General features: G+C 39.1%; 1 protein-coding gene across 4 annotated transcripts in view; it reads left to right on the forward strand.

Moving 5' to 3' along the window:
- EFR3A (EFR3 homolog A) overlaps positions 1-14,819 on the forward strand; it is a 95,209-nt gene that overhangs the window by 53,113 nt on the left and 27,277 nt on the right. For all 4 annotated transcript variants that reach the window (XM_089517974.1, XM_089517977.1, XM_089517975.1 and 1 more), the window contains exons 7-10: positions 5,661-5,810; positions 9,321-9,458; positions 10,188-10,266; positions 12,339-12,474. In XM_089517974.1, coding sequence (XP_089374100.1) covers positions 5,661-5,810; positions 9,321-9,458; positions 10,188-10,266; positions 12,339-12,474 — 503 coding nt within the window. The remainder of the gene's footprint in view (positions 1-5,660; positions 5,811-9,320; positions 9,459-10,187; positions 10,267-12,338; positions 12,475-14,819) is intronic.

A 14,819-nucleotide genomic window follows, 5' to 3' on the forward strand; every position in this document is an offset into this window, starting at 1 on the left:
GTTTCTTTCAAACTCTTCTCTATGGCCCAACTCTATATTTTTCTCTGTTTGTTTCAAATAACTCGAGTCCTCAACCCAGAGTAAGATTCTGTATGAATGTACTATTCATGTCAGGATGTGCTGCATATGTGTCAGTGTGTTGAGATTGGATTTATGTCAAAAATGGTTACAGAGTTCATTTCAAATACATGTATGGAATGTGTAACGCAGGAAAGGCTTACATGTGTACCTTTGTACCATATACATTGTAGCCTTCTTATACAAGCAAGTATGAGGGTATATTTTGAATGTCTTTATGAATTTCTTTGACTTGGAGCTTCTACTTATGACCAACTGCACTCATGACAGCCTTTGGAAAAGCCGTTAGGTTTCAGATCCACATAATGGGAAATGAGCTATAAGCCTTTACAACAATTACTGATTCACTTGAATGTAATAGCCAAAGACTCGCAGGACTTCTGAAATGGAAGCATCCTTTTGGATATTTGAATATGGAGATATCTACAGACAGACATATAGTTGGCCCTCCACATTTATGACTTTGACGTTTGTGGAGTTGATTATTTGTGGTTTTGATTAATAAGTTCTCTCTAGGAATCTCTAGGTCCTCCAGCACAACTCTGCTAGAAGGTGACCATAGAGTTGTGCTGGAGAACCTAGAGAAAACACTTCTCTAGGTATTTGTAGGTTCTCCAGCATGATTCTATGACCAGCCTCTGGCAGATGTTGACCATGGAGTTGCACTGGAGGACCTGGAGATTCCTAGAGAGATAAATAAAAAGAATAGTGTTTTTTTTAAAAAAATATTTATGGTTTTCCCACATTCATGGGGCTCCTTCACCCCTAATCCCAGCGAATGTGGAGGGACTACTGTACATTGATTTTTTTTTTTAAAAAAAATATCAACACTGTTATTGACATGGATGCCAAGGTAAACACATTTGGGACCCTTCCCACCATAAACTTTGTCTACCTCCCACCCATACATAACACTGAACATAAAAAAATTGTGACATCACACTTGCTGGACCTAGGTAACCACCCACCTGTGCCACGTTCCTACCACTACCTCCAATTGCAGCCCAGTTCCCATTTAGGTACAAGGCATACATTTTGGAAAGCTGGTTTTTCCTAGAAACTGTGAAGTAAAAATTGTGTGTGTGTGTGTTTGTGTGTGTGTTTAAATGCATTAAAGCCCTCAGACATCTAAAATAAATTATTTCACTTTGAAACTGGCAGAACATTGTGTGTTCAGAGAGAATGAGATTTGAGTTAAGGACAAATTATTTTGCAGGTGTGGATTCAGCCTGAGATAAAAACCCTACCAATTGAGGGGGGGGGGGGGGAAATAACAGCACTATAGAAATGAAATGAGTAAAAATCTGTCTCTTTCATAATGTAATTTCTACAAGAAGAGCATTGGTTGTTGCATTGTTTATATGAAAGTGTTCAAAACAGAGCCCCTCCTATACTCTGAAATGTTATTGTCCATACTCTGAAAAGTATAGTGTCTAGATCAAGAGAAGTAATAGTGCCACTGTATTCTGCTTTGGTCAGGCCCCACCTGGAATATTGTGTCCAGTTCTGAGCGCCACAATTCAGAAAAGACATTGAGAAACTGGAGCGTGTCCAAAGGAGGGCGACTAAAATGGTGAAGGGTCTGGAAACCATGTCCTATGAGGAACGACTTAGGGAGCTGGGGATGTTTAGCCTGGAGAAAAGAAGGTTAAGAGGTGATATGATAGCCCTGTTTAAATATTTGAAGGGATGTCATGTTGAGGAGGGAGTAAGTTTATTTTCTGCTGCTCCAAAGAACAGAACCCAGAACAATGGATGCAAGCTACAGGAAAAGAGATTCCACCTCAACATTAGGACGAACTTCCTGAGAGTAAGGGCTGTTCAACAGTGGAATGCACTCCCTCGGAGGGTGATAGAGTCTCCTTCCTTGGAGGTCTTTAAACAGAGGCTGGATGGCCATCTGTCGGGGATGCTTTGATTTGGATTTCCTGCAAGGCAGGGGGTTGGACTGGATGGCCCTTGTGGTCTCTTCCAACTCTACGATTCTATGATTCTATGATTATATCTTTATTACTTCAGGATATTTATGATATTTCTTTCTGCAACTTATGCATTGTAGACCTTAGACTTTATAGAAAAAGGTAATTTCTTCTGTTACCATAGGTCACTCACCCTGTTTTAAAGCATTAAATAAAAATTAGATTATGTCTGGAAATCTTAGCCATAAGGGTAGGATAGCTTGATTTGATAAGGATTATGTTGAGACAAAAAATAATGCTTGTGGATAATGTATTGAAAGTATATAAGGGATAACTGGAGAACTTTGCATCAATCATATTATCTTATTAAAAGACACCGCAAAGCCCTCATTGCCCAGAAAAAGAAAGAAGCCATACATAGGCAATGGAGTATTTTGAATTTATAATGGAGTAAATTCTTCCTTGCAAAAAAAGAACTAAGCAGTTTTGGTCAATAGTTAGAGGCATGTTAGGCAATCTTGTGGGTTTGATTCAGTATATCTGCCCAAGTTTGGGAATTTTATTTCTGTACTTTCTTTAGGGAAGGTGGAAAGCATGTCCCGACAGAGGCATTTTCTCTCTCCCTGGATCTCTCAGACTCTCCTCGTTGGGCTTCTGTGTGACTCAAACCGAAATAAATACATTAATTTCTCAGATCAAATCCAGAAAGGCTCCAGGCCAGATTCAATCATGTCGGAGCTTTTGAAAGCTAACATCACATGGTGGGCACTTCTACTTGCAGCCCTGTTCCCTCAAATTAAATAAAAACCTAAAATATCTATAGACCTTTCTATCTGAGATGGATCTTTTATTAACAAGCAGATAAAAAGTAGTGTTCTACTAAAAGTTTAATATATAGATTCGTATTCGTAAAGAAAATAATTAGGGTAACTGTGCTGCATTCAGTAGCATCTCTTTCTTGGTCTTGTGTTAGAGATTTTTTGGATTATGGCATAGAATCTTCTAGCCTTGAAGTGCTTGGCTCCCTCCCTCAGCAGTCGAAGCCTACGCCTTTTCAATTTCTTTCTCAGCAAATCATCTCACTGTGCCTCCTCATAACCATTCGTGGCAATCTCTTTTCCCAAAATAAACTGCTACGGGTCATATGTCGGTGTTTTTAATCTCTGGAATCAGAATCTTGAACGTAGCTTCAGAAAGCAGGCACTGTTAGTGATACCGGCAGCTTTAATAATAGCTGAATGTGCTGACATCCTTCACAGAGAAAATTCACAAATGAACTATAATTAATAATGACTGTTTCACCCTCAAGAATCCTGCATATTCCCAAACTCTCTTAAAAATGTCACAAATACACATGTGTTTGTGTACAAGTGGCTGATGTACCTAAATCTTGAAGTCACTTTTGACATGTCATGTGAAGCCTGAATTAGACTATTCTGGATTTTTTAAAAAAGTGTTATTCCAGACTCTTTTGGTGGACGGGATGCATATTGAGGTTGTTGCTATTTAAAATGCATTGTTAGACTGTGGAAATGGAATTGGACAAAAAAATTGCTAAAAAGTCAGAAATGATTTGAAGGCACACAACAGCAACAACAACAACAAGGAGCTATGAAATGATTGACAATAAAACTGGAATATTTTGTGTTTTAGCATTCAAATAACATATTCTTGAGTCTTTAGCTCCCTCTGGTGAAAAGAAGTATTAATTGTACTGTACATATAAATGTGTGGATATAGAATAAAACTCTGAGGGTTTATATATACTTCATCCAGAAATTCTGGTGAATATAGGAGAAGGGAAATTCCAATATTTGTTCAGTTTATTGATTATTAGATGCATATCCCACAACTGTCAATACAAATTATTTCAGGCCAGGATTTTTTTAAATCAGTATTTAGCCATTGTGCAGGATATACATTTAGGATAAGCGCCCTGGTGGCACAGTAGTTAAATGCCTGTACTGCAGCCACTCTAAGGTTGCGAGTTCAATACCAGCAAAAGGGCTCAAGCTCAACTCAGGCTTGCATCCTTCCGAGGAGGTGGCTAAAATGAGTACCCAGATTGTTGGGGGCAATTAGCTTACACTTTGTAAACCACTTAGGGAGTGCTTAAGTGCACCGATAAGCGGTATAGAAATGTACTTGCTATTTCTATATTCATAATGAATAAGGGAAAAATAGTTTAACAGCCAAAGAAAATGTGACACATAATAGATTCATAAACAAGAAAGCTCTGAATACATTAGGATCTGAAAGGCCAGGGACCATAACAACTTACCCTCCAAATGTTTTGGATTTCACTTCCCAGAAGTCCTAGCCAATGTGGTCAACAGTCAGGAATTCTGGGAGATGAAGTCCAAAACATCTGGAGGATCAAAGTTTGAGAACCACTGATCTGTCATCAAAATGACAACAATAAACATCAAGAAAGTCTCATTATGGGTAATGCATTTTCCTGTATTTTTTTTCTTTTTCTTTTCTTTTCTTTTTTCTTTTTTCTTTTTTTGGCTGATGAGACTTTTTAAAGGATTTTTTTTTAAGTAATGAAGGCCAATGAAAAAGTAATGAGCAGTTGAGGAAGCATTGCAGTGTGCTACATTTCCACCATTCTAATGGAACTAATTACTTTTTAAAGCATTATAATGAGCAGTGAGAAGTAACTTTCCAAACTCTGTGGATGTGTCATGTTGCAACCAAAGAGGGTCTCTCATAGTCATCACGTATTGCACTTTGGAAGATGGGGCACTGCCTTCAAATAAAGAAGTAGATGATCTAAAAGTCTGGTACTTGAGTGAACTAGTTTGCATGAGATTTTTCTCACAAAACCTCCCAAATGAAAATTAACAGTGCTTCTCCTCCAGAAACCTCCCTCTGAGTAGTACTGCCCCATTCTGCAACTTATTCTCTAACATTTTAGAGATGAAAACCAAGAAATGTATTGCCAGGCACCATCAGAGGGTGGTCAAGATGGCAAAAGTTATTAACAAGGACAAGCAGACAAGCTAGCAAAGGCTGCAGCACTTTGCTTTTTCCTGAGCCTACTGGGAAGGGCGGGATAGTTCCCCCTCCTCTCCCTAACACTCTGAATATAAATTACTTTTGCACTTTGATGGCAATGTGCAGCAGTTGGAGTAAGCTGAAAACAAAGGGGAAATAGAGAGAATCTGAGATATTTTAAAATCTGATGAAAAAGTGGGATGACACAGGATTAATTAAGACTGGCCCCATACAGACAGGCCAAAATAAAGCTGCTTTGGGTCACTTTGGAGGTATGCTGTTTAAATGATGTATGCGTCCTAAGAGTCCGGAAGCTGCACTCCAGTCCTTAGGACTGGATCATGGAGTTGGCGTGGCTTCTGGACTCTTATGACACACACATCATTTAAACAGTATACCTCCAAAGTGACCCAAAGCAGCTTTATTTTGGCCTGTCTGTATGGGGCCATAGTGACAAATCAGAATAGTTGAAGGATATGTTCACAATGTATAGTAAGTGCCTAGAAAACTTGTTCCTTTCAGTAATACTGTCAGAAGACCTATAATGCTTACGGGATTCAGGGAATAACCATTCAGGTAAGTAATATTTGAGCAGAATACACAATGTCTAAAATATCCTGGCACTGCCATTTTCATGAAGCTTGCTTTGTTCATCTTCTACAGGATCCGCATTGCGGGAATCAGGGGCATTCAGGGAGTAGTCCGCAAGACCGTTAATGACGAACTCCAAGCAACCATATGGGAGCCGCAGCACATGGACAAAATAGTTCCTTCCCTACTGTTTAATATGCACAGAACTGAAGATGTTGACAAGTACGTACATGCAAGCTCATGCAATCATTTCCCTCACTCCCATGAACTGTTTAGTGATGTAATTATGGAGTTGATTTAATTTATTTAAGGATTTAATTGTGATTTAAATTCATAAACCGGTTTTATTTCAGCTGCTGCCATTGCTTTTCCTTGCTACCAGTGATGCTCTCTATTGTCTGTACCAGCCTTCAAATAAATTGGATTACAATTCCCATAGGTGCTACAAGTTAGGTTGCTGGTTCAAGATGATCTCAGGTTCTGAGTTCTCCTGGCCTAAACCTGATCAAGGTGAATGAAGGGATTATACCTTTTCATCTACACAAGGAGATGGGATAAGAAATATTTATTCTAACCTACTTGCTTCTAATTAGTAGTTGACAGAGAGCAGAGTGGAAGATGAGCCCTGACATCACAATGACTAGGAGAGGAAGAGGTAACTAACTAAATAAATGTATAGATTCCATGGAGAGGCTACTCTCCAACGCAGCATATTCCACTGCTGAACCACTCTAACCATCAGAAATTTCTTCCTAATATTTAGATGGGCTCCCTTTTCCTGTAGCTTGAATCCATTGTTCCATGTCCTAGTCTCTGGAGCAGCAGAAAACAAGCTTGCTTCATCTTCATTATGGTATCCTTTCAAATATTTAACTTGGTTGTCGTATCACCTCTTAACCTTCACTTCCCCAAGGTAAACATACCCAACTCCCTAAGCTGCTTCTCATAGGCCATAGTTTCCAGAGCAATTATATACTGTAAATTACTGATATGCCTTGCAAACAGTAGAAAGCTGCTGTCCTAATAGCTGAGGTGCACACAGACTTTTCTTCCTGCTTACTGCTGAGCCCAGAAATACTGGAGAATTTGTACCCTTGTTTTTGACCAGGTGTTGCATGAAAAAACTAGAGGCTTGGGGCCAGGCCCTGAGATCTGGCAACCCTAGTCACAACCAGCAATGTACTCAGTTTAAGAGAGAAAAATCCTTGCAAAGGTGAAAACTCAAGATCAACATAATATATGCCATTGCCTTGCAGAGAAGGAAGAAAAGGTGGTTTCTCACTTAGTCCCAAATCAGCATACTAAATACTGCATAACAGTGTCTGTATGCACATGTAAACCAGCAATTGATTGATCATTCTGTAATAATTCACACTATGAACCTCTTAAATTTCTGTAATAGAGTGGTACATTCATTTTTAAAACAAATGATTCTTTAAAGAATAATGCAGCAACATTACCTTGGGTGACAATATTCCACTCAAAAGACTAATGCATACCAATGTGGTGCACAGTCTACACTTTGGATGCATATATGATGCAAAGCTTGAAAACAGCATTTATAGATTGTTGATCTGTTGTCCTCATACAGTGCAGGCAATAAGTTTCTCATCTGATTTTCCTTTTGGATATTGTGACTCTTTGCATATGGAGGCAGTGCTGAGTGAGGCTGCTTGAGGAGTGGGTGGAAAGCAGATGGTTCAGACAGATGGTCTCATGTAGGAGAAAACAGTATCTGCAACCCTGTAGTGTATGGATAAGAACACACTCCCAGTTTAAAAGAGAAGGATGCTATACAGTGTTGTATTGCTCTGGTGTGATTAAATGTACTTGTCATAAATAAGCACCCTCATTCTCAAGAAGTATTAACAATGTGGCACATAACTGAAATGTCCAGTGTAGGAAATTACTGGTGTTGGATATTCTTTGGATTTGCGTCTGGAGTCTTTTTCACATTTACCTGATGATGTCAGGTATTGAACCTGGAACTTTGGGTTTGCAAAACATATGCCCTGCCACAGAGGGTGCATCTGCACTATATAAATCATGCAGTTTGACGCCACTTTAACTGCCATGGTTACATTGTGCAGAATCCTGCTATTTGTAGTTTTATGAAGCTTAGAGAGTTGGATACATTTGGCCTGGGGAATAGAAGTTTTAAAAGGTGACATGATAGCCATGTTTAAATATTTGAAAGAATGTCATACTGAGAATGGAGCAAGCTTGTTTTCTGCTGCTTCAGTGACCAAGACACACTGGCTTCAAACTACAGGAAAAGAGAGTCCACTTAAACTTTAGGAAGAATTTCCTGACAGTAAGACCAGCTCAACTGTGGAAGATGCTGCCTTGGAGTGTGATAGAGTCTCCTCCTTTGGAGGTTTTTAAACAGAAGCTGGATAGCCATCTAAGAGTGCTTGGATGGTGTATTCCTGCATGGCAGGAAGTTAGACGGGATGGCCCTCATGGTCTCTTCCAACTCCATGATCCTAACCCAGTACCAAAGATTAAAAGAACTATTTTTTTGGGATACAGCTCCAAGAGTTCCGCACTCAGCGTAGCTACCACTCATCCTGGCTGGGAGATTTTAAAAGTTGCAGTCTTTTGAAAAGTAACATTTTCAAACTGTACTTTCTCTTCTGGTGAAATCGACATTCTCTAGCTTGAGAGGGAAGACTGGGTTATAAGGCTGTCCTTCCCAATGCACCCTCTAGGTTTTAATTTGTATCCTCACAATAGAAAAGAGAGAGATGCCTTTGTATTTTCTTCTGTGGGAGGAAATGTAGTTGAGGGAGTGGAGCTTGAGATTGTGGACACTGAAAATATTTGGCAGAGAGGGTGAAGCAACCCTTCAATCAATGATCTTCTGCTGAAGATCACAGCCCTGTTAAAACAAAAAGCCTTGTTATGAAACTTTGCTTCTGCCTGCAGTATCGAGTCTGAGTCAGATCATGTAGTTATACATACTTAGGCTTGCCTTCCCTTGTTGATGAGGGAGAAGCGCTTTAACCTGCATCCCCCATTATATAACCTCTAAATGGCTGGCTGCCTACATGCTTCCTAAATGATTGACCTTACTTTGAAGGTTCACAGATTAAATATTGTAATTTTGGGTAATAGCAGAGTGTTGAAAGCTTCTCTGGGTATTGGAAAGGCATAGTATTTTAAACTTTCTTTTCAACGTTGGGGGCTTGTAATTATTATTTGTTTGGAAAGCCACAAGCCCTGAAAGAGTGCCAAATATTCTGATCTCTGTCATTACAAAATTGAAATTTAAAATCAATTTGTTTAAAATATAAAAAACCCAAAATGGCATTTTAATTTGCATTAATTTTGAAGATAAAGTCACTTGAACATTATTTGCTCTCTCTGTACACATTACGCATTACAAATGGACAATATTTTCATGCTGGAAAGCTTTTCACATTCAGCTGAGAGTTAATTTAGTTGCATTTAGTGGGGCTTATTACTGAGCTAGATATAAATAAAACTATCTTCTCAGTCATCTCCTCGTGGTTGTAGAGGCAGTAAGGAGAACAAGGAGTCCCAAATTGCCACTGTTTTGTATCAGTTTAGATAATTTTAAAGAATGTTTTGGCTGAAATTTCACTCAAAAAATCTCTTCTGGGATTTCTGGGTGCTTCAGTGGTTACTTGTGGAGCACTGAGAGCAATGCCTTACCCACCTTTATATATGGTGATGGTGTATGAATCTATTAATAAACCTTTGTTTCAGTCGTGGCTGCCCCCCTTCATCACCATCAATACGAGAAAAAGAGGAGAATCCATCTGTGCTGGCTGAGAACTGTTTCAGAGAGTTGTTGGCTCGAGCAACCTATGGCAACATGAACCACGCTGTCCGACCAGTTTTTGCGTAAGGATAAATGTGTGCTTGTTAATTTAAGAAAACAGTAATAGATGCTACCAGGCTTAAAAACATTAAAGGGACCAGATTCTGTATGATCTTGGAGACTATGCATGGTCAGCTCTGGTCAGTACTTGGATGGGAGACCCACAAGGAAAACCAGATGCTATAGGCTATACTTCAGAGAAAGGAACTAGCAAAACCACCTCTTAGGCTTCCTTGCCTAAGAAAATCTTGTGAAATTCATGGAGTTGCCATAAGTTTAAAGGTGACTTGAAGGCACATACACACACACTAGGCCCTACACAGTCTCTTATTTGGGACTGGTTCACAAATCTTTTGGGACAGTCTTATTATCGCAGGAGGTCCTAAATATGTGCAATGTTTTGTATAAGTGTGTCAGGTGTTGGCTTGAACCAATACTTAGAGCTGATCCTCAGTCATGTCAATAGCTGTGCCAGAACTGTGTCAGATAGGATTGGGTTATAAGATAGCTTTGAAAAGTTATACTTTTATACTACTTTTAGAATCCCCAGCAACTATTCTGGCTGAGGCAGTCTGAAATTTGCTCAAAAAAGTACCTTTTCCATGTTCTAATGTATGTCTCACTGTCATACTACTAAAAAATTTCTTAATCAAGAAAAACTTACCAGATTAGGTTCCCTTTATTTGAAAAAAGCTGAATGCGGGTTAATTAAAGTATAATTTAATTTATTATCTTCTACTTTATTTTGTTAGACATTTAGACCATCACAGACTATGGGATCCCAATGAATTTGCCGTCTCCATTTTCAAAATCATCATGTATTCTATACAGGTAGATTTTGCTTTCTAACTTTTTAAAACAGCCTCACCCTATCCCCCCAAAAGTCAACGCTGCCGTTGCCCTCCTCCACCTGGGCAGGGGCGGCCCAAGGGACTTTGCCGTCGCCGCCGCGGCGTTTCTCCAGGGGGTGGGGCCGGTGGGAGCGGCCCCTAAAAAAGCCGGCCCGCCGGCTTACCCCGAAGAGGACGCTGCCGTTGCCCTCCTCCACCCGGGCTGGGGCGGCCTAGGGGACTCTGCCCGCCGTTTATACCATCAGGGTGGAGTGTCAAGGACTGTCACCTGGTCCTGCTGTTGGGGATTCTTTAGGGGGAGGGAGATAGAGAGGGGCTTAGTTATTTTTTTTCATTAGGGATTGATTGGGACACGTCCTGTCTTTTTCTCGTTGCTGTATATTATTTAATGTACTTTTAGATTGCTTTTTTATTGATTGTATAGGATGGATTACTGCTGTATTGTAGTATATGTTTTTTATGCTGCTCGCAAATTGTATTGTATTGTATTTTACCTGTTGTAAACCGCCGTGATCATAGGAATGGCGGTATATAAATAAAATTTCATTTCATTTCATTTCATTTAAAAAGGTATATTTGATGCATATGTGCCTATGGCCAATCAATATTGTTTAAGGATGGAAGTTTGAATGAAATTCTTTCCTGGTGTAATTAGATTTGTTTCTGATTGGACAAAGGCACAGTTACTACATCCGTTTTTCCTATACTGGAACCAAGGGCAACCCTATTGTTAGGAAGAATGAGGAAGTTGCTCCAGGTACCAGTGAAGCTGAGATGGAAGACTGAAATATGTGGGATCAGAGGGCTGCCCTGCACCCCCTAAAATATCCTTCTTTTTCCAGGAATGGTAGAAAATGTTTCACAACGTCATTCTAGAAAATATAGGATTGAGTTGCCAGTCAAGCCCATTGGTTGAGGAGATAACTTATTCTCTACTTCAGGTAGTAGATTGTCTTGGGCAACTGCTGTTTCGGAGAGATGCCATGTTATCAAAATCAAGTTACAAACAGCAGTAAAAGATACTGAAAACATAATGATATTTTCAAAAAACAACTATACCTCTCATTAAAAGCTTCATTTGCCACATACAGTAAAAACCAAAAGCTTCCTTATATAAAAAGGTTTTTACCTGCTGGCGGAAAGACAGCAAGGAGGGGACCAACCAGGCTGCCCAGGTTGGGAAGTTCCATAACTAACTATACAACTGGAATTTTAAATTAATATATATATGAGCCACTGTGGACCTGCCCTTGATATGTGATCAAAAACTTCAGCTGCTGCAAAAATATAGCAGTCTCTCTCTTAAATGGAGTGGGATGCTGCAAGCATGTTACGCCTACTCAGAAGGATTTACAGTGTCTCCCAATCTGCCTCTTGGCACAAAGGTTTTGGTTTTCAATCTTTAAAGCCCCCAGTGCCCAGAGTCCAGAATATAGGATGGATTGCCTCTTTCCCTGTGATCCTCCAGTCACTTTTAACATATTAATGTCACTTAGGGAGCTCATGGTCTGCATGCCAGCTCCTCATGAAACCTCCTCATTTTTGTAAAATCATGCTGGTCCATTCTTCTGAAGCCTATAGCCTACACTTATGTCAAGCATTTCTAGCTGTTCAGTCCTTGCTATTTAATTAAGCATACGAAGAAATAGATTGATCTTGCTGCATGTTGCAGAAACCCTGAACAGAATGGCAGGATGCAAAGGAGAGGGATCACTGTGTGTAGCAGAAGTATATTTTTTGAACATCAACCTTTTGAGGGGGGGTAGGTCAGAGAGGAAAAGAGAAAAGGATGTCTGAAATGGCCCTATACAGACAGGCCAAAATAAAGCTGCTTCAGGTCACTTTGGAGGTATGGTGTTTCAATGATGCATGTGTCCTAAGAGTCTGGAAGCTGCACCAAAGCTGCACTCCAGTCCTTAGTTGCAAAGTGACTTGAAGCAGCTTTATTTTGGCCTGTCTGTATCAGGCCATAATTTGTGATTAAGAATCAGGTGCTTTCTTCATAGTAGCTTGCAATTGATAATGGGACCTAATAGGAATTTTTATTTCTAGGCACAGTATTCTCATCACGTGATACAGGAAATTTTGGCACATCTGGATGCTCGCAAACGAGATTTCCCCAGAGTCCGAGCAGGTATCATTCAGGCCCTTTTGCAAGCGGTTGCTATTGCTGCAAAGGGTTCCATAGGTGAGTATCATCCGGTTAAAAATTTCTGGGAAGGGCAGGGTGTCATTTTCCCCCCAGCATCATCTATCACACAGAATGGAGCAAGTGTGCCCTGGACTACTTAGGGCATCTGTCCCACTGTTGACATCCCCATATGTCCATGTAGGAACTGAAATCAGCTTATGCATTGTGACTGCTATGCATTCCAGATTTTTCTGGGAAAATCAGATGATTTGTCATATACACCCCAAGGTTTACACCTCTAGCATACATTGATATCTCTTTAATCTGTACTGGTTTTTAGAACAAATCAAGTCTGAACTCTCCATAGAAGCCAAGATGACTATACTGAGGCTGGCATACTTTGGACATACCATGAGATGATGTGGTCCATTGGAAAAGCCAAAAATGCTTGGTAAAGTGGAAAGGAATAGAAAAAGAGGAAGACCACATTACAGATAGATTAATTTAAGCAAGGAAGCCATAGCCCTAAGTTTGCAAGACTTGAGCAGAGCAGTTGATGATTGTCTTAGAGACCTCTCATTCAGAGAGTTGTCCTAAAGATGGCAAACAATATCCCAAAGCCTTTTTAAGTTCCATTACTAGAAAAAAGGCAGGCTAGAAATTAATAAAATTATTAGCATCATCCAGAGGGGTAGCCATCTTGGTCTGTTACAGCAGAAACAACAGAGTTTTGTAGCCCCTTAAAGAATAACAAGCATTATTTTATGAACTATTGTTCATTTCTTCATATGTGTGAAGTATTGCTTAATACACACAAGCTACTGCCTACTGTGTAAACACTCACTGCTTTCCTCCAGGCATCTTGGAGGGCAATATACACATCATTTTAAATTTTTAAATTTTATTTTTTTTTAATTTTTTAAAAAATTTTTATACATGCACATACACAGAAAAAGAAACAAAACAAAACATAACACCAAACACACCCATTCCCATCCCCCAACACATTTATTCACACACCCCTTACTCCAGGGGTAGGCAACCTGCGGCCCGCGGGCCGGATGCAGCCTGGCGAGGCCTTGGGACTGGCCCCAGCCCGGTCCTGTCGCCGATTGCCGCCGGGGCCTTTGGGGGGCAATTGTCTATAGAAGCCTCAGAAACATGCATTTATATTAACATTTTTTAAAAAATCTGCAAATTTTTTCACGTGTCCTCCATTTTTTTTTTAAAGTGCCTTCCATTTGAAAATTTTGTCCTACATTTGTCCTGGTTTATTTATATATTTAATTTTTTATTTAAAAAATCATTTAATTATTTATTTTTTGGCTTCGGCCCCCCAGTTGTCTGAGGGACAGCAACCCAGCCCCCGGCTCAAAAAGGTTGCCTACCCCTGCCTTACTCTAACATCCATACCCCCCCTTAGACACAATCTTAACTCTTACCTACATTCATCCCTTTGACTTCCTTCCTCTTGATTATCCTTACTTCTTTATGTATCTCTTAATTCATTATTTAACTATCATTAACTATACATTATTTACCGTACATACTTCATTTCCTCCATCACGAATGCTATGCTTTCTTCAGCATACACGTAATCACCTTTTACTTTAAAACAGAAATCAGATCAAAATTAACCTCTCATATTCTATTAGTTCAATCAATATCCAATAAAGCTTCTTCATATTGCTTCCTCATATACTCGAATACCAATATCCATTCATCTTTGACTCTTTTTGTTATATTCCCCATTCTTTCATCTCTTATTGTTTGTGTCATTTTATCCAATACTATTATTTCCATAAGTTTTGACATCCATTGTTCTATTTCCGGAATGGCTTTTGTTTTCCAATTCTGTGCAATTAAAATTCTTGCTACTGTTGTCATATAAAATAATTGTTTCCCACATTTCCTTTCATTTTTAATATCAAATATTCCTAATAGAAAGCTTTCAGGTTTTAATTCTAACTTAATTTGTAATATTTCCTCAATTAAATCTCTGATTTGTTTCCAAAATTTTTTAATAGCTTTGCAGTTCCACCAGCAGTGTATAAATGTACCTTCTGTTTTGCCTCATTTCCAACATTTATTACTTCTATTTTTATAAATTTTGGCTAATCTTTCTGGAGTTAAATACCATCGGTAAAACATTTTATACCAATTTTCTTTTATATTTTGAGATGCACTATACTTCAGACTTTTTGACCACACATGTTCCCATTGATCGAATTGTATGTTATAACCAATAAAATTAGCCCATTTAATCATTGTATCCTTTACCACTTCTCCCTCCATTTCCCATTCCAATAATTTCTTATATAATTTTCCAATTAGTTTTATCCTGATCCTTCGTTAATAGTCTCTCTATTTTTGTTTTTTCTTCTACTTCTCCATACACCTTT

This window comes from Sceloporus occidentalis, unplaced genomic scaffold (assembly GCF_023333645.1).
Source record: "Sceloporus occidentalis isolate IW3139 unplaced genomic scaffold, rSceOcc1.0.p SCAF_3, whole genome shotgun sequence".
NCBI classification, from domain to species: domain Eukaryota; kingdom Metazoa; phylum Chordata; class Lepidosauria; order Squamata; family Phrynosomatidae; genus Sceloporus; species Sceloporus occidentalis.